The sequence below is a fragment of the Drosophila santomea genome, chromosome 2L (genome assembly GCF_016746245.2).
Source record: "Drosophila santomea strain STO CAGO 1482 chromosome 2L, Prin_Dsan_1.1, whole genome shotgun sequence".
Classification (NCBI taxonomy): Eukaryota; Metazoa; Arthropoda; class Insecta; order Diptera; family Drosophilidae; genus Drosophila; species Drosophila santomea.
Genome location: NC_053016.2, coordinates 12,819,636 through 12,837,082, shown reverse-complemented (window position 1 = coordinate 12,837,082; position 17,447 = coordinate 12,819,636). Strand labels below are relative to the sequence as shown.

The 17,447-nt window shown below is 43.7% G+C and overlaps 3 protein-coding genes across 8 annotated transcripts; 2 read left to right on the top strand and 1 right to left on the bottom strand.

The window, feature by feature from the left end:
- Positions 1 to 9,114: 9,114 nt before the first annotated feature.
- Positions 9,115 to 10,382, bottom strand: LOC120450632 (60S ribosomal protein L13). The gene is made up of 4 exons (XM_039633784.2): positions 10,245 to 10,382; positions 9,725 to 9,985; positions 9,356 to 9,664; positions 9,115 to 9,291 (listed from the first exon to the last, which is right to left on the bottom strand). Exons 2-4 carry the CDS (start codon positions 9,965 to 9,967, stop codon positions 9,187 to 9,189), a joined length of 657 nt encoding a protein of 218 aa, XP_039489718.1. The 5' UTR covers positions 9,968 to 9,985; positions 10,245 to 10,382; the 3' UTR covers positions 9,115 to 9,186.
- Positions 10,383 to 10,390: 8 nt separating this feature from the next.
- On the top strand, positions 10,391 to 13,380 carry LOC120450622. Its single transcript, XM_039633773.2, has 4 exons — positions 10,391 to 11,849; positions 11,947 to 12,239; positions 12,300 to 12,687; positions 12,748 to 13,380. The coding sequence occupies exons 1-4, from the start codon at positions 10,724 to 10,726 to the stop codon at positions 13,068 to 13,070; spliced, it is 2,130 nt and encodes a 709-aa protein (XP_039489707.2). The 5' UTR covers positions 10,391 to 10,723; the 3' UTR covers positions 13,071 to 13,380.
- A 553-nt stretch (positions 13,381 to 13,933) lies between these two features.
- On the top strand, positions 13,934 to 17,252 carry LOC120445038 (transmembrane protein 184C). 6 transcript variants are annotated; one of them, XM_039625177.2, is made up of 6 exons: positions 13,934 to 14,615; positions 14,694 to 14,971; positions 15,028 to 15,234; positions 15,291 to 15,387; positions 15,654 to 15,918; positions 16,099 to 17,252. In XM_039625177.2, exons 1-6 carry the CDS (start codon positions 14,316 to 14,318, stop codon positions 16,356 to 16,358), a joined length of 1,407 nt encoding a protein of 468 aa, XP_039481111.1. In that variant the 5' UTR covers positions 13,934 to 14,315; the 3' UTR covers positions 16,359 to 17,252. The 6 variants fall into 6 exon arrangements, with proteins under 6 accessions (XP_039481111.1, XP_039481103.1, XP_039481075.1 ...); XM_039625169.1 differs by having other exon boundaries at positions 16,096 to 17,252; XM_039625141.1 differs by having other exon boundaries at positions 15,654 to 16,035.
- The last annotated feature ends 195 nt before the right edge of the window (positions 17,253 to 17,447 follow it).

Sequence of the window (17,447 nt, the reverse complement as noted above, 5' to 3'; positions counted from 1 at the left end):
TATTTAGATTCAAGGGCTCCCAAAATATGCTCAGTGCATTGGAACGAAATGGAAACGAAACCGAGGTCCTGTCAACCTGTTGGCTTTACCACCACACATGCGTGATGCCTCGTACTCACCACCCCCCACTCGGCGGCATAATCATAATCATAAGGTGGCAAGTTAATTGCGCAGCACTGATCAATAACACAGATTCCAGATTCAAAACTTCGAAACCCACATGATGTTGACGGTTTCAGTGACGATGATGATGATGATGATGATGGGGAACACAGGCAGCTGGTCCTGGGAGCAGCTTTCATTGAAAGCATTTCCCTTTTTCGACGCATTAATGAAATGTAAAATAATCTGTCTGAATGGGCAAAAACTTTCATTAGACGAGGTGGGAATACCACTTTTGTGGGTATATTAAAATGAACCTGATTTCGATTCCAGGACACCAGTATACGTGAGTTTACCAAGGGAAAATTATGGTTATGATACAGTTATTAGTACTTGTATAATTATACACCATTCAATTCGTTATAATTAAATTATATTATATCCAGTGTTACATACGAGGAGAATCCTTACTGTGACTTAATTGTATATATGACATTAAATTCATGAAATGGTTTTTATGTAGAGGTTTAAGTGCTTTAAGATTGACCATTTTTGCTGAGTGCATTTTCGGGTCAGAAACTCCAAAGGGAGCTGCCGAAAACGAAAAGGCCATTCTCACCGGTTCACATTTTCCGCATCACTAAAAACTATAATTATGAGCCCTAACCACTTGATACCCTTACCTGTCAATTGTCAAGCTGTCCTCGTGTGAGTGGAGTGATTCTTCAAGCCCAATGAGCTGTGAAAGTTAAGAAATTAGGTTCGCCGCTCCATGGACGAAGTGAAATCAATCACGCAGACTTCTTTGGGGCTCAAAGAAATTTCGTCACTGTTTGCGATTTTGTACATATTTTTTGTTTAACATTTTTTTGCAAACTTTGCAGAATAAAGGGGGCGGTGGAGAAGGCAGGGGGCCGTCGGAAGGACGTTGCCATATATGGCACGATGGAGCACCATGATGATGATGATGATGATAATGGGGAAGAGGATGATGATGCGGAGGAGACGCAGAAGGAGACGAGACGACAAAAGGCTGGCTCTGGACCTGGACCTCTGAGCGTGGGAATTATTTTGCACACTCTCTGTGTGTGTTTATGTGTCTGACTTTTTGTTTTTCACTTTTTATTTTTGTTTTTCGCTCGTTTTTGCGTCGAGGTCGCACGGGGTCGTTCCTTTGGCCGGTCGAAGGTAAGGTAATAATAAGATGTTTTGTTTCAATCACATCGTCATCATCATCATCGCCATCCTCACCATCATCATTGTCGCCGGCCTTTCTGCTCGTGTGCATACCAGATCCCCATCCTGTATCCATGGAGGTAGTTCAAGTTAGTTTCTTAATAGTTTTATAATAATTATTAGACTTATTTTTAGTAAGCTTAGAGAATATATAGAGTTAAACGATTTAATACCAAAAAGAAAAGGGCTTCTACCTCTGAAGAAGAGGGTAAGAGCTGTTAGGAAACAAATTTAAACACATTTATTACCAATTTAATATAACCCCCTCTAGGTACGCCCATGTGCGTACTTATCGTGGGAGAAAGACAACGAGAGTAACTGAATACTCAGCGCATCTCATTTTGGAGATATGCTGTGGTGTTGTTGTCGACGGTGTTTACTCTTGTTGTGGGAGAGCAAAAAGGAGTTGGAGATGAAGCTTTTATCCTTTTCATTCTTCTCCTTTGGTTACATTAAGCTGAGCTCGATTATGCCCCGCATTTAATATACCCATTACTATACAAGTGCTGGAGTATACTCTATTCGTACCTTTGAAGCACCTAACTATGTAACAAAAGTACAAAATATCCGGCATTCGTTAATATTAAACCAATTTCTTATTTGTATGTATCATATTCTAATAAGTTAGTAATGGATACCTTTCAATCGAAAATATCGCGTAAATTTTACTTCTTTCGTAATTGTTTTTGCTGTACACAGCTAAATATTATAAAAACAAAGAGATTTATGATATATTATATTATACTACAAAATATATTAATACGAATTTACAAGTGTAAGGATTTAATCAAAACATCTGAAATAAATAATATATTTATATTACAATTTTAAATACCATGCATTTACTAAAGTACCATCCCTTTGCTCGTCACTATAGCTTCCAGTGTAATGACCATGTCGTGGGTGCTGAAGAGGATGCTAAGGAACCTTCGGGAATGCTCTTTGGTGCAGGTTGCCGTAGTTGCAAATGGATGTGGAGATGGTGTCACGATGCCTCGCCTGCTGGGACCAAAACAAAAAAAGGGAAAGGGGCCTGGGAAAAGCCTCCTGCTTTTGGGGAAGCTGTCGATGGGGCAATCAGAATGCGGAATCCCCGGAGAGGATGCCCTGATATCATTATTAGAGATATGCGAGTCGAACCGATACCGATGAACTGTTGATCGTGTTCCCCATATGAGGAGCTGATTTATGGCTGCTCAGCCGCTTTTTTTGGCTGCAAAACGAAGCCGTGACTTATGAGTGGATAAAGCGTGAGTCCAAACTCTGGCCCTCCAACCTCCTCATTCTGCCATTGGAATCCCGGGCAGGTAACCGGCCTTGCCCAGACGGATCTGCAATTCTGCTGGTTATTTTGGCAAAACTTAACAAGGTCAACAGTTTTGTGTGGTTTCCATGCTCTGTGGGAAAAGATCACTGGCTGAGAAGAGGAGGCGTTATGCCAGAAATCGGAGGCGTATCATCCCAGATAGAACTTATTTTGGGAGGACATATGGTTTTAAAAAGAAACCAGTTCAGTATCTGCTTAAGTTCTGTTAAAGAAGAGTTTACATAAGGATTACATATAACATTTGATAAGAATAACTCTATATAATCCATTATAGTTATAAAGAGCAACTTAGCTTAGCCCTTCGGCTGATTTTTGATTGATGTAGAATCTAAAATGTTAAGTTCCCTTTTATCGCAATCGCATATCGCAATCCTGTATGACTAGACAGCTTTGCTCGTGCCCTTAAACCCTTTGACCTGCCACAATGAAAAACACTAAAATCTAATTCACATGATGCTGTGAACATCAGCATATGCAAATCCGGTGAAAAACACGATTTCTGGGTTTTAGTGAGGGCGAAAAAGTTCGGAATCCGGAGTACATGCAGCCGGTGCTCGACACGTGCCCCACTTGCAACCCTTTCCCATTGTCGACCGACGCACTAATGATGCGGCATTATTTTGCATATGGACATGGACAGAGGACAGAGGAACATGTACATACTAGCTCAGTTCATGGAGAAGGGTTAAGGTCGCAAAGTGTCCCCTAATGAACTGAAACATGCGCGACTGTTACAGTTGCGATAATTTATGCATGCGATACAACCATTGACTCGTCCCGAATTCACAGGATGGCAGGACACTCTCTTGTCAGTTACTTTGTTTCACCAACGGACTGATGGCTATGATCTGCCACAGCAGTTAAGCCAGAAAAGGGTTAGACCTCGGCTTTTTCACAGTCCTGCGACTGCGACGAGAAAGTTGTGGTGGTGGTCGGAGTCCTACACTTGCAGGCTCCTCTCCTCTTCTGCTCTGGTTTTTGGTCATCCGACACAGGTGCGAAAGTTTCCCGACTTGCGGTTTCGGCAAAGTGAAAACGAGCTAACAGAAAGCACTGGAAAAAAATTAAAATAAAATACAAAATAATATAAAATGTAAACGGAAATAAGCGTAGATAAATAAACAAAGAGAAACTCGCCGGTTTGTGGCATTTTAAACATTTTTCGATTGAACCCCTCGCTGAACATCATCGCCCACATGCTCGGATTTCTTTATTTCTTTAAAATTTTCGATGGATGAAAAATAACCGGCTGACGTTAAAAACTCTAAAATAGTCCCCGATCGTTAAACGCACAGATACAATTGTTTGTCCAGAACCGCAATCCATAAAAACGTCCGCAGTATACGAAAAAAAAGCAGTGCCCAGAAAATAGCAAACTCAATTTCAAAACGCAATCAATAGAGCGCCTTGAACAAATCGATTTTCGGTTATTAGCCGTCACACAGTCATTAAAAATTTTGACAGATTTTGACAATTTATTGATGTTGCCAGTGGCGTGCACAAAACACGCGGCAAACACAAACAATCGAGAAAATCTACAGTTGACCTGTACACTGTACAAATTGCAAAAAAGTGGACAAATGTTTGTCCTCCCATCTGCAAGGACTTTCGAGTGCCAGGACCTTGTCCCAACCCCATGGATTTTGCATCAACCCTCGGGGCGCGCGATAATTTGATTAATTGAAAGTCAGAGGACCTTTTTTTTCTGCGGTCACCGGGAAGGGGTTGTTCCGAATCCGAATCCGAAATGATTGGTTGGTTCCAGGAGGATGAAGAGGAGGAGGAGGAGGAGGAGGAGGAGGGTGCTTTGGTGGCGTGAGTAAACGATCTCCGGTCGTTTCAAGTAGCTCTATTGTATTCACATTAGCGGACTTATCCAACCCCCAGCACTGCGGTTTTTGTATATCGGGTGTATCTATTTCCTATCTGACCGTTTTTTATGCACTCGTTTTTTTTCGGCTAAAATTTAAATATCGCATTACACACAGACACTTGATTTTGAAGCCCAGCCAACCGCATTTGAATGTTTCACTTGTGGTCGTCCGGGCGGGTGCTTTACTGTACAGGTTGTACAGACTCCCTGGACAATTTCCTAACATGTGTTTTTCATTCGAAAATTTAAATCTTTTGTCTGCACTTGATTATGCGATAAACTGGGCTGTGGTTTCCTCCCAACTCGCTGCAACTCTCGGTTTCAGTTGCTTTTGGACAGTTGCGTAATTGTTTTTCGCTTCGAGGGCTTCCCAATGGGTCGAGACCAAGGGTTAAGGCCTTGTCTGCACTGGAGATGCCTTCTCCAACCTGCACCGGACATCATCTGCCAGGCACTTGAACACATTTCTCGTTTTTAGGCTTTTGAGTTTTGCTGGCAAAAGTTGTGGCTTTAAATGGGGCACCCAACAGGGAAGACGAGAATAGAAATCATAAAATCACAAAAATCACGCTATTAATATTAATTAATAATTGTACATATTTTCTCCAACTTAAAGGGATTCAATTAAGTACCTAAAAACACACGCAGCGTTAAGGCACTCTTTAAAATAATTAAATATGTCTTTACTTGTTGTTCTACTACTACTTGTTCTACTTGTTGTTGATTTTAAAGCAGTTAACACATTTTAAGGCGCTCTCGAATATTTAAATCCAAAAACATGAAATTTATTGTCACGTAACTAACTCAAAGAATCTACCCTTTCCCGTTTAAAGTTTGGTGGCATGCAACATTTAGCAGCTTTGTGGTAACCCACTCCACAGAAATTCTCATTATGGTTGTTATGTTATTGTTAAAGGCCACGCCCATCGCTCCTAAAATGATAATTGATTTTGGCCGGGAGCCCAAAGGGTTTCGGGTTCTATATACAAATATACTCATGTACATATACATATATAGTTAAATCTGGTCGTTCGTGCTGGTGGCACACACACGAAGGACTCCAAAACACGTGGCCAGCTGAAAGGACATTCAACTCGCCCAAGGAGAACAATGGCGAAACGCTTTAAGTGCTCACTTTTCAGTAAACACTTTGGTGTGCAATTTTCCATTTTCAATTTCACGCCAGCCCACTTGAGCCGCTTTCCCAGCTCATTTGCATATTTTCCGGCAATTATTATTTGCATATGCGAAAATTTGCCAGCCATTGTGATTCTAATTCGATTTTGATATTTCGCACCCATTGCACTTGGCAATTTGCAATTTGCCTTTTTTACGATTTGTTTTGCCAGGATCGTGTGCCCGCCTCTATTGATCTCATAATCGAGCCAAGTGGCCTAAAAAAGCAACGTCCCTCATTTGCATTCTCGTGCTCTTTTTTATGGCGTGCCAATTTTTGATAGATGATGCGTGAAAACGTGGGACGTCGGAGGGGCGAACCTCTGCTATTTGCATATTTGATTAATTTGTTTGGTTTTTTGGGTGGTTTTTTATGGAAAAATAATAAGCATTTTATTGTGTGCTCTGCGCTGGGGGAGTGAGGGATCCGGGCACATTCTATAGCTCATCAAGTGGCAAGGACGCGGACTAGAGCGGCACATAATTGATGGGGCATGGCACATCTCTTATTTCGTGCAGGGATGGGATGATGAACCTGCGATATAATAGCACCATGTGTTGGGAAACCGATCGAACCAGCTTACGAAAATATTTGTTTTCAGGTAGATAAGAGCTGCTGTATTTTACATATGTACTAATTCTTTTGTCCAAAGAATTTGCTTAGAACTAAATAATATTGCATAATTAGATATCATTGTATGTTTTCTGGTCGTATTAAAATGCATTCAAAACGTTTTCTGTGAAATCCATAAAGCAAGATTGCTTAGCATGAAATTCCGAGTTCGAAACATAAGAAGAATGCCTATTTTATGCTGGAACCAAACTATTGAGTCTGTTTTTTGGCACGAGATATCTTATGTACTTAATCGATTGGACATGAGCCGCATCATCAGCTTAATCCACGCCCCTTTCAAATGCAAATCTGGCTCGTAGTTGAGGTCCTGGTCCTGATTTTATTCCTCGGCAGACGAGCAGTAGTTTTCCCTGCCGACTGGCAGGCACTAATCCAATTGCTGTATGGATCATTAAGCACTGATTGCGTTTTATGGTGCAGACAGGACCTCGGGCATAGGTATACAGATGTGAGCAAGGACACTTCAGTGGCAGTAGTCGCAGCATATGCAGATTAACCCACAGCCAGTGATATGAAATGGGGTGCCATGCCATCAATTATGCTGGGAATTCGACGATTTAGATTTAACAGCAAATCGATTTTGCGATAAAAAGAGCTGGAAACCTACATAAATGCATTTGTGCGGGGAAAGTGTTAAATTAAATTCACATCATTGGCATAACCAGATTAGTCGCAGTTAACACAGCTCTGTGCAGTTAAAAAAATATATTTTACAAAATGAGTTTAATTAGCATTCTATAGATAGATATGATTTGATTTATAGATAAGATATAGATATTTCATGTCAAAAATTTAGTCTTGCTCATAAAATATAACACCCAAAACATTATGAAAATATAAGAACTTCTTTAATATACAGTATCTAAAACCTTTTAGTTAACATTCATTCTACGACTTGGAACCAATTTGAAAAATCTAAAACTGAAGTGATTATTTTTTCTGTGCACTTCACCTTTCTGAGTAGCAACCTTCATTCAAATAAACCGCAAAGTAAATCTGCATTTGATTTGTCACCCGGCGCACATGTTGCAAAAACTTTTTGCGGCAACTGTCGCCGCAAAAGGTGGCACACACAAAAATAGAAAAACAATTGCCAATTACGTATCCTTGTTTGCCGCATGAGCCACTGCCCCCGAATCTCAGCCAGAAGCACCCGGAAGCAGCCAGTAACCCACCCCAGTAACCATGGCCACCAGCATGGTCCTCCATAAACAACGGTCGAAACAAAGCAAAAACCCAAAGAGAAACAATCAAAAAGAAGGAAAACTCAGCGGGGAAAAAAATTGTTGAGGGGTGGCAATGGGCAGCGGGAAAAACTATGTGGAAAATCACTTTTGCGCTCATAAATTTCAATAATAAAAATTTGAATGCAGTTGACACGACACCGAAACAAGCATCTCCGCCCCTTTTTTGTCCGCACAAGAGCAGCCAACAAGGTTAAGTGAAATAAAAATCAGTGAAGTGCATAAACAAGGTTCAAGGTGCGGGTCGGATATGAATTGGGATTTGTATCTGTAAATGTATCTGTATCTGTATCTGGTTCGGGACCTAAATCTGGACGTGGATGCTGCCTGCACCACCCGATAATTGAATTGGCTTGTCGCATTTGGTTGAGGAAGCACAACCCTTTTTTTTTTAACCATCGGAGGAGTTATGTTTTTGCATATGTACATTTGTATTTTATGAACATGGTCTTTTTTCGGCTTTTCTTGGGATGTGGGTTATTATCAACATATGGAATACGAGTTTCGGGGTGGCGGCCTCAATTAATATTTGCGGTTGAAGTGCAAGGCGATAATATTTGGGTCACAACCGTAATGTTAATATTTTTTCATGGTATTGTGGTTAGTTTTCGAATATGTGCTACATAAACTTGAAAAAATTTGTATTTTCGAAATCAAGCAGGACTTCCAAGGCTCAGAACAAAATCGAACGCTTCACTCAGTGTGTTTATATTACAAATACGGCTGGCCTGTGTTCGGATTAATCTTTCCTCTGACAACAAAATGTACGTATTAAAAACAAGAGAGAGTCGAGTTCCCCGACTATCTGATACCCGTTACACAGATAGTGAAAGTGCGAAGGAGAGTCTTCAACACTGACAGTTTTTGCCGGTTTGTGGGCGTGGCAAAAAGATTTTTGGCAAATCGATAGAAATTTACAAGACTAATACAAAAATGAAAAAATATCAAAACATTTTTCAAAAGTGTGGGCGTGGCAGCATGATTCGACAAACTTGCGCTGCGTCTATGTCTCTGGAGTCTGTATGCCTAATCTCAACTTTCTATCTTTTGTAGTTCCTGAGATCTCGACGTTCATACGGACAGACAGACGGACGGACATGGCCAGATCGGCTCGGCTATTGATCCTGATCAAGAATATTTGGTCGGAAACGCTTCCTTCTGCTTGTTACATACTTTTCAACAAATCTAGTATACCCTTCTACTGTACGAGTAACGTGTATAAAAAGATGGGCCGAACAATTGCAAGCTTCTAAATTGAAATCAAGGTAATCTTAAAATTAGTTATTCATTAAAAGTTTTGAATATACAATTGAATACAAATACCCAACAAAATGGAAAAGCTCGTTAAAGTAATTATTTCGTTTTTGCTAGCAGCAAATGATGGTTGACTTTTGGTTGCAGCAGCCTGGAACACAAATGCCAATTTCAACTAATCGCGCCAAAGAAGTGACCTATCGATAGCAACACGGGTTATCGATAAGTCTCACGTCAAACGCGACAAGAACAACAAAGTGCACAAATATTCACGTTTAAGAAAAACTAAGATTTTATTCTGGTTGATGTTGTAGACAGAACGATCAGGTTAAGATGTGGTTTACTTCTTGGCCTTCTTGGGATCTCCCTTGGCGGCGTCCTCGCTCTCAGCGGCCTCCTTGGCGCGCTTGGCGCGGATTCCGACCAAACGGGCATCAGTGCGAGCCTGCAAATATAATTCGGCAAATAAGAATCAAGATCTATGGGCGATCACAAAGCGAAAAACGTACCTTGCGCAGCGTGGCGAAGGCCTTGAACTTCTTCTCATCCTTGGTCACCTCACGGAACTCGACCACGGCGGGCTGTTCATTGGTGATGGGCAGGACGGGTCCCTTAAGCTGGGTGGCCAGCTTGCACTCCTCCAGAGAGGACTCGCCGGCGCGGATCTTCTTCTCGTTGATGGGGAACAGGATCAACTTGCTGCGGTACTCCTTGAGGCGCTGGATGTTGCGCTGGCGGGACTCCAGGGATTTGTTCTTGCGCCTCCTGTCGACGGCAATGCCGATGGTCTTGGCAAAGTTAGCGCCAATGCCGGCACCCTGTAAACAGAGATTTGGTTAGTGGCCAATGGATCAAGACAATGTTAAGGCTCCACTCACCTTCAGCTCCTCCAGGGTGAAACCACGGCCGGCACGCAGCTTAGTGTGGTAGCGGATGGTGGGGCAACGGACCACAGGGCGCAGGGCACCGCTGGCGGGGCGGGGGAAGACGGCCTTAGCCTTCTTGACGCGGTTCGCGTGCCTGCGGACCTTGCGGGCCGGCTGGTTGAACCAGGTCTTCACATGCCGCTGCCACCACTTGTGGTAGTGCTGATTCGGAATCATATTGTTACCCTTACCCATCTTGGCGGTTTAGATTGGCTGCAATGAGGGCGAAAACACAATAACAACATTAATGTCGGTTTGTAAACCCGTAAATACGGTATAACCAAGCTGCAGGCCCACGTGGCTGGCTCATTTCGTTTGTTTTAGCCGTAACTAAGGAGCACTTCTCCATGTCTATGGGTGGCCAATGAAGCCCACTTGTGTCCTCTACGCTTGGCACACTCGATGGTTTAATTTGCATTTCGTTTATCTTTTATTTTCATTGAATTTCGGGACGCTCACAAAATTTACACACCTTTTCTTCCCAACAACGAATTAAAAAGGAAATCGCAACCAACTTCACGTCGTAGGCCAAGCGAAAATTTCCCTCGTAAAATTCCCCCGAGCGAGCGAGAAATTTCCCCAGCTATCGATTGGTGATGCAATCAGTGTTAGCGAGAATACTCAACAAATCGCATTTTTTACGACAGTCAGACGTATTGAAAATAAAAAGCGGTGACGCTCATATTTTAGCAGTCTGTAAAAATAATCTCAAATAATAGTGAGTGCATTTCAAGCATTTAGCAACGTTTTATTGCCTTATCGATTGACAGCGTGTCGCGTGGCAACTCTAAACTGTACTTCTGATACAGATAAAAAACTATTGACTATTGAACTGTCTATCTATAATCGAGAAATTGCGCGCTAATTCCCGCATTGGGCCCAGCAATCGTTGTCGAATCTAAATCAAAACAAACAATCAGATCCCGATCCCAATCTCCCACAGAAGACAAGATGAGCGAAGAGGTACCCGCGTCGCCGGTGGCCATTGGCGAGCTCAAGTACGAGGATGTGTCGCAGTTGAATTTTTCCAAACTGTACTCGCCCAAAATGAAGAGCGTCTACTGGCGCTACTTTGGATTCCCCTCGAACGACAACAACGAGGTGATTACCAAGCAGAACGTGGTATGCATTAAGTGTCACAAGGTGCTGACCAACCACGGCAACACCACCAATTTGCGGGCGCATCTCCAGCACCGGCACAAGGATCTGTTCAAAGAGCTGTGCCAGGAGCACGACATTCATGTGCCGCCGCGCAAGACGCCCCGCAATGTGACCCATCCGCCGCTGTCCAAGCGAAATGTCTCCTCGCGGCGGGTCAAGCTTGAGTTCATCAACAACCGGAACCACGACAACGGCTCCGATGAGGAATTGGACGAAGCAGCCGTGGCAACTGCTGCCATGCAGGCGGAGGAGGACGCCTCTTCGCAAACCATGCTGTACGAGACCATGGTGCCGTACACCTACGACGAGGCCGAAAATCTGGTAGAAGAGGAGGAGCGCCTGGTTGTGGAACCAAAGTACGGACGGAAGCGTAAAGTGGCCACACCCTCTAGTGCACTGATCCACGGACGATCCATTAAGCATGAGGAAGGCGGCTATGCTGCCGTGGCGAACATCGCCAATCTTGCCGAAGCCCTCACGGACATAGTGATCAAGGATTTGCGCAATGTGGACTCTCTGTACGATGCCGGTTTTAGCGAATTTCTGCGACAGGTTCTAGCCAATTCGGCACCCATGCCCGAGCCACACAAGATCGACTCGTTGATCAACGAGATGCACGCCTCCAAGTTTCTGGAAATTGGCGAAATTACGCGCGAGTTCACCTCCGAGAAGCCCTTTTCCCTTGCCTTTGAGATGTGGGTGAATGTTGAGCAGCGGCGCTTCCTCAGCATTTTCCATCACTATCTGGACGAGGAGACACAGTCAGTTCGCGGTATGCTGTACGCCACCGTGGAGTACCACGACTACATCGTCTTTGACGATCTGCTGACCGACTTCTACTTGGCCAACTGCACACTGGCCATCATAAACTACGATGAGGAAGAGGACCTTCTGCACACCTATCTGCGAGAGAAAAGTAAGTGCTTCCGCGGGGCAGAATTACTTAACTACAGAGTGCTCTTTAAACACATTACTTGAGGGACGGCCTTTTAATAAAAATACATCTTTTACAGATATCCCCATTGCACTGTGCTACGTTTCGGTAATTGACAAATGTTTGCGTCGGGTTTTTGAGCTAGATGAGGTAGCCACGCTAATGGAGCAGGTGAAAGACCTCATGCAGCGTCATTCATCGGAGATTGCCTCCAAGGTGTCTGAGGTGCCAATGCCCACGTACAACGAGCACTTCCCCTGGACACTGTACGAAACATTGAAGTTCTTTGCTGAGTCCATTTCTTGGTCCGAGGACATGGATCACCTGGTGATATCAGCCAAAACGGTGACGGAGGCACTAAGTGCTCTGGTGGTAAGTCATCAAGCTAACTGAAATTTTAAAGCACGTTTCTGATTGGGTCAAATCTTTTAGATTGCTTTGGACACACTGCGTGGCGAAGACATCCCCTTGTGCAGCATGCTTTCGCCAATCACCTCAAAGATTCTAATCAAGAAGTTGGGCATTGCCGAGCAAGACGATCCCTTAATGATGAATGTGAAGCGCACCATTTCCAGTGTCCTTCAGGCCCATGTTATATCCAATGACAATCTGACCGCTGCTGCACTGTTGGACCCGCGCTTCCACCGCCTGACCACCATTGACGACCTGAACCGAACTGTTCGTATGCTGACCCATAAGTATAACATGAACTTTGGTGGGGTTGGAGAGGGCGAATCCAACGAAGTGGTAGCCACCTCTAGCTCGGTGGCTATTAAGTCAGAACCCAGAGTAGTGGACAGCAGTGCACCAAAGAAATTGGGTAAGTACAGCTACCTAAAATAATAGATTTAAACCTTGGACTAAATAGAACTCCCGGTAGGTCTGAAACTGCTGTTTGACAGTAATGAGATACCTAGTCCTCCGAAGAGGGACGCGGACAGCAGCGTGGAGTCCGATCTTAAGCGATATCGCAACGAGGTGGTCGTTCAACTGGATGAGTCGCCCATCGAGTGGTGGCTCAAGATGGGTCACATTTATGGAACGCTGCGCGATCTGGCTAGTCTGTATCACAGTGTGCCCGGCGTGGTGACACTCAGCTTCAAGAAGGCTCTGCGAGACCAAATATACGATTTCAACAAGCGATTTATGCTCACCGGTAGTCATATCGACGCGATTCTCTTTCTGCATCATCACAACAATTAGCCTGCACTGGCAATTTCTGTTTTTTATAATACAAATACTTTTTAATTACTTTTAACATAATCCGATATTGTGTATATGAAAATGACTACCAGGGGCAAGGCAAATAGTGTAAGAGCAATTCCGCCGTACTGTAAACCAAAAGACAGCCTTGGACGTACACGGAACATCTTAAGTTATCAACGTATAAATGTTAAGAGAACATTCTGACATCGTAAATCCAAATAAAACAAGTAATCTAAGAATATTTGTTTAATAAATTCATAACAAAAGAAAACAAAATAACGCTTTTCAAGCTTTTTTATCAAGCTCACACAATTGTAAATCCTTGATCCCATTTCGAGAGACATTATTCAAAACTTAAACTTAACTTAAATGTACATAACTGATATTTTAAACAAATATTTAAATAAAATGCATGTAATATTACGTGAAAGGTTTATTTTTTATTTAAACGACCGTCGTAAATTTGCCATTTTATAATTAAATCATTAATTAAAAAATGTTTTGATATTCAGTACAAAATTACGAACGAATTAAGAGTCGGGTTTTGAACTTTTATATATATTTTTTTAATATATAAAATTGTTGTAAAAATTTAATTTTTTTCGTTTTTACTCTGCAGCCCTTGAAATTTCCCTTTCTTATCTCAAGGTAAAAAATTTGATTTATTTCGGCAGCGACAAAAGAAATCGAAATAATTTCTGACATTCATTGTTTTATGAGTGATATTTTTTACTGATAAGGTTTTAAACATTTCAAATAGAACAAATCAAAAAGGCAGAAAATTAAAAAAATATTTATGAAACCGGGATCGCATATGCATATCTTACCAGAGTAAGTTATCGTTATTTTGGATTCCGCTTAGGCTGGTCACACCAATTAGACGTAGGCACCCGACCCACAGATTTAATTCCTCACAAAAGAAGGGAAGGAAACCCGCGATATTATTGCTAATAGGAGCAAAACCAGTGGATTGAAGCACTTGCTCTGCTAGCAGGAGATCTCTGAAAATGAGCCTCCAGCGTGGGTGCCACCGCCGAGTCCTGTAATCTTCTGTGTGAGAATTTCTGGCGGAGAAGAGCGGATCGGAGCGGAGGAAAGCGGAAAGCCAAGTGAAAACAAAATCGGGGCGGCGGTGTCGACGTCAACGAATCAACGAGACCCGGATATTAGGTACCCCGGTCAACCCATTTCAAGGAGCATTCCCAAGCAGCGCACCAGGGGACAAGACGACAAGGGGACAAGATGTGCAGCTTGGACATAAGACGCTTCTTCGAAGAGTGGCGCATCTGGATACGCCCGCTGCTCATTGTCACCTATGTCATCTTCGCTATCATCGTGGTGCCGCTGCTCATTGTCAACTCCGTAAAGGATGGCTTCCAGCGCAATGACCAGCTCATTCTCATCGGCGGACTGTTTGTGCTGTCCGCAGTGCCCGTGTCCATTTGGCATATCATCCAACACGTCATTCATTTTACCAAACCCATTCTGCAGAAACACATAATCCGCATATTGTGGATGGTGCCTATCTATGCCTTGAACGCGGTAAGTGGGGCACCGATGTCAGCATCGAAATCGGAATTGGAGACCGCAAGAAACATAATACTCTCTATTCACTTGCAGTGGATCGGCCTTTTCTTTCCGAAGCACTCCATCTACGTGGACTCATTGCGCGAGTGCTACGAGGCGTACGTAATCTACAACTTCATGGTGTACCTGCTCAACTATTTGAATCTCGGCATGGACCTGGAGGCCACAATGGAGTACAAGCCGCAGGTGCCTCACTTCTTTCCGCTGTGCTGCATGCGGCCGTGGGTGATGGGTCGTGAATTCATCCACAACTGCAAACACGGTATCCTCCAGTACACTGTGGTGCGCCCCATCACCACCTTTATCTCTGTGTGAGTGTCGGGATGTCCTTTCCGCTTTACTCCCAACTCTAATCGGAATTTCGCAGCATCTGCGAGTTATGCGGCGTCTACGGCGAGGGCGAGTTCGCGGGCAACGTGGCCTTCCCCTACATTGTGGTGGTCAACAATATCTCCCAGTTCGTGGCCATGTACTGCCTGGTGCTATTCTACCGTGCAAACAAGGAGGACCTCAAACCCATGAAGCCTATTCCCAAATTTCTGTGCATCAAAGCTGTGGTATTCTTTTCGTTTTTGTAAGTACCTCATAAAACCTTGTTAGACTGGCTATGAATATTATGCTTCAACGCAGCCAAGGAGTGCTACTCAACGTACTGGTATATTATAACATTATTAAGGACATCTTTGGATCGGATGCCGGAGACACCAACCTGGCTTCCCTCCTGCAGGTGAGTGGTTTATTTAAAACATTCAAAAAACTTTTCATAAGTCAAAAACCAGACCATTTTTTGAAAAATATTTAAATTGAAAAGGAGCTACTTATATTAACGGGATGCTAGAATCGGAAACATTCCTATGCACATTTAAATCTACCGACTATAAGTTTTTATCAAGCTTTACTTTCTCTTACAAAATTGCCAATACAAAAATGAAACCAAAGTGAAAGTTGCCAAAAATTACTTAAAAAATTTATATCATTGCTATCGCCCACCAGAACTTCCTCATCTGCATCGAAATGTTTATCGCAGCTGTGGCTCACATCTACAGCTTCCCGCACCACCCTTTCCACATCAACTCGCCGCAGTACTGGAACAACCCGAACCATAGCTGGTGTCGCGCTTTCCTCTCCATGATGGACATATCCGACATGCAGGAGGATGTCACCGAGCATCTGGGCGTCGTGGGCAGTTCACTGAGTCGTCGATTCCAGGGACGCACCACATACCAGCCGCTGGCACGCAGTCCTCGTCGCTCTAGCAGTGAGTCCGAGTATCTGATCAGCAAGCGGCAAGATCAGCAGCTGCCGGGCAACTCGTCGCAATCAGGTAACATGTATGGTGCAACATCCAGTCGCCTGATCGTGCCTGTGTATGATGGCAAGCTGAACACACTGCCCGAAAGTCAACCTTCTCACTCCCAATCTCGATTTCCTTTAGCAGATGTGGCCGACGATGGGAACAGTAGCAATAGCAACTACCAACAACAACAACTACACTTGCCGGGAGCGCCGGGCTCTCAGCCGTCGACCCGTCAACGCGATACACTGCATCTTCGTGAGCGTGAAAGGGATCCGGGTGCGGGTGCTGGCGGCGGTGGCAGTTTCCTGCGCCTGCCCCCTGGTGCTGCCTCGGCAGCAGCGCCAATTCCCGAGTCCAACGACGATTATGCCCTGCTGTTGGGTGCGGGCGCAGGCAGGTGACACCGCTACCAACAATATCACTACCAGCAGCATCAGCACCCGCACATTGACGACGCTTTCGAGGACGAAGATGGCGTGGACGTGAGCCAGCAGTTGAATGCCTCGTCTCTCAGCGCCTCGCTATCCGTTTCGTTTGGCATGTCAAGCAGCCTCAAGTTTAGTGCCACTGGCAGCAACCAGTCGGCGTCCGAGTGGTCAAACTCAACGGGCGGGGATAATGACGCTGATGACGGTGACTTAGACGTGGACGGAGAGGATGGAGACGTTGAAGATGACGGTGCTGGTGGGCAACCCGTGGTCTTTATTGCCTCCACGACGCGGCGACGCCGCGATCGAGAATACATCACCTAGACGCGCTGACCTTAAAAACTTTATCAGTTATATGCTATGCTTATATTTATTGTTTTCCCCAGATCTTGATTTGTGCTAGGCATAGAATACTCATGAAACGAACACTTTCTTGCGGCCCATTAAATGGGGCATTTGAATTGTGGCCTTAGTTTTCATCGCGAAAGCAACTTATTTTAGATCGTCATCACTGTAATCGCTTCTCCCGATAGCGCGCACAAGCCAATCCACACATCCCTTAGCCCAAAGAATCATCATTAAACAGGGGTCAGATATTTTGTAAGTACTTTTTATGTGCTGATTGTGTAAACAGACCTTCCCGAAACGATATTTTTACTCTGTACATCCCTGCTAGGTGGCCCCGCATAGTTAGGTCTCGAACTTTTGTGTGGCAAAGTAGTTAATTAATAATATGCCTGAACCGATTGTGAATTTTGTGACTGCCGCCGGTCAGAAAAGGGCGTAACTTGTATTTAAATAGAAGTTCTTATTGTAAAACTAATATACACATCAATAATATAATATTGGGAAATATCCGAAACCGCCTTTTATGTTTTTATCTTTTACAATTTGTATTATTTACATGCTTCTGCACCCATCTGTGTACTAACACTGCATATCATTCCATTTTACGACACCAATGCTTTTGTTTATGTATTCTTGAAAAATTTATCGGGTTTGTTGACGGACGTTGTATATGTGATAAGAAATTTTAATTTTGTTGCTCATTAATCCCCTAAG

Bases quoted from the DNA above. Each gene is read 5' to 3' on its own strand.
- LOC120450632 (XM_039633784.2), bottom strand. From the start codon at position 9,967: ATGGGTAAGGGTAACAATATGATTCCGAATCAGCACTACCACAAGTGG. The intron at 9,665-9,724 runs GTGAGTGGAGCC...CTCTGTTTACAG, and splicing joins TCACCCTGGAGGAGCTGAAG to GGTGCCGGCATTGGCGCTAA. The intron at 9,292-9,355 runs GTACGTTTTTCG...TTATATTTGCAG, and splicing joins CCTTCGCCACGCTGCGCAAG to GCTCGCACTGATGCCCGTTT.
- LOC120450622 (XM_039633773.2), top strand. From the start codon at position 10,724: ATGAGCGAAGAGGTACCCGCGTCGCCGGTGGCCATTGGCGAGCTCAAG. The intron at 11,850-11,946 runs GTAAGTGCTTCC...CATCTTTTACAG, and splicing joins CACCTATCTGCGAGAGAAAA to ATATCCCCATTGCACTGTGC. The intron at 12,688-12,747 runs GTAAGTACAGCT...AACTCCCGGTAG, and splicing joins CAGTGCACCAAAGAAATTGG to GTCTGAAACTGCTGTTTGAC.
- LOC120445038 (XM_039625130.1), top strand. From the start codon at position 14,316: ATGTGCAGCTTGGACATAAGACGCTTCTTCGAAGAGTGGCGCATCTGG. The intron at 14,972-15,027 runs GTGAGTGTCGGG...GGAATTTCGCAG, and splicing joins ATCACCACCTTTATCTCTGT to CATCTGCGAGTTATGCGGCG. The intron at 15,235-15,290 runs GTAAGTACCTCA...GCTTCAACGCAG, and splicing joins GTGGTATTCTTTTCGTTTTT to CCAAGGAGTGCTACTCAACG.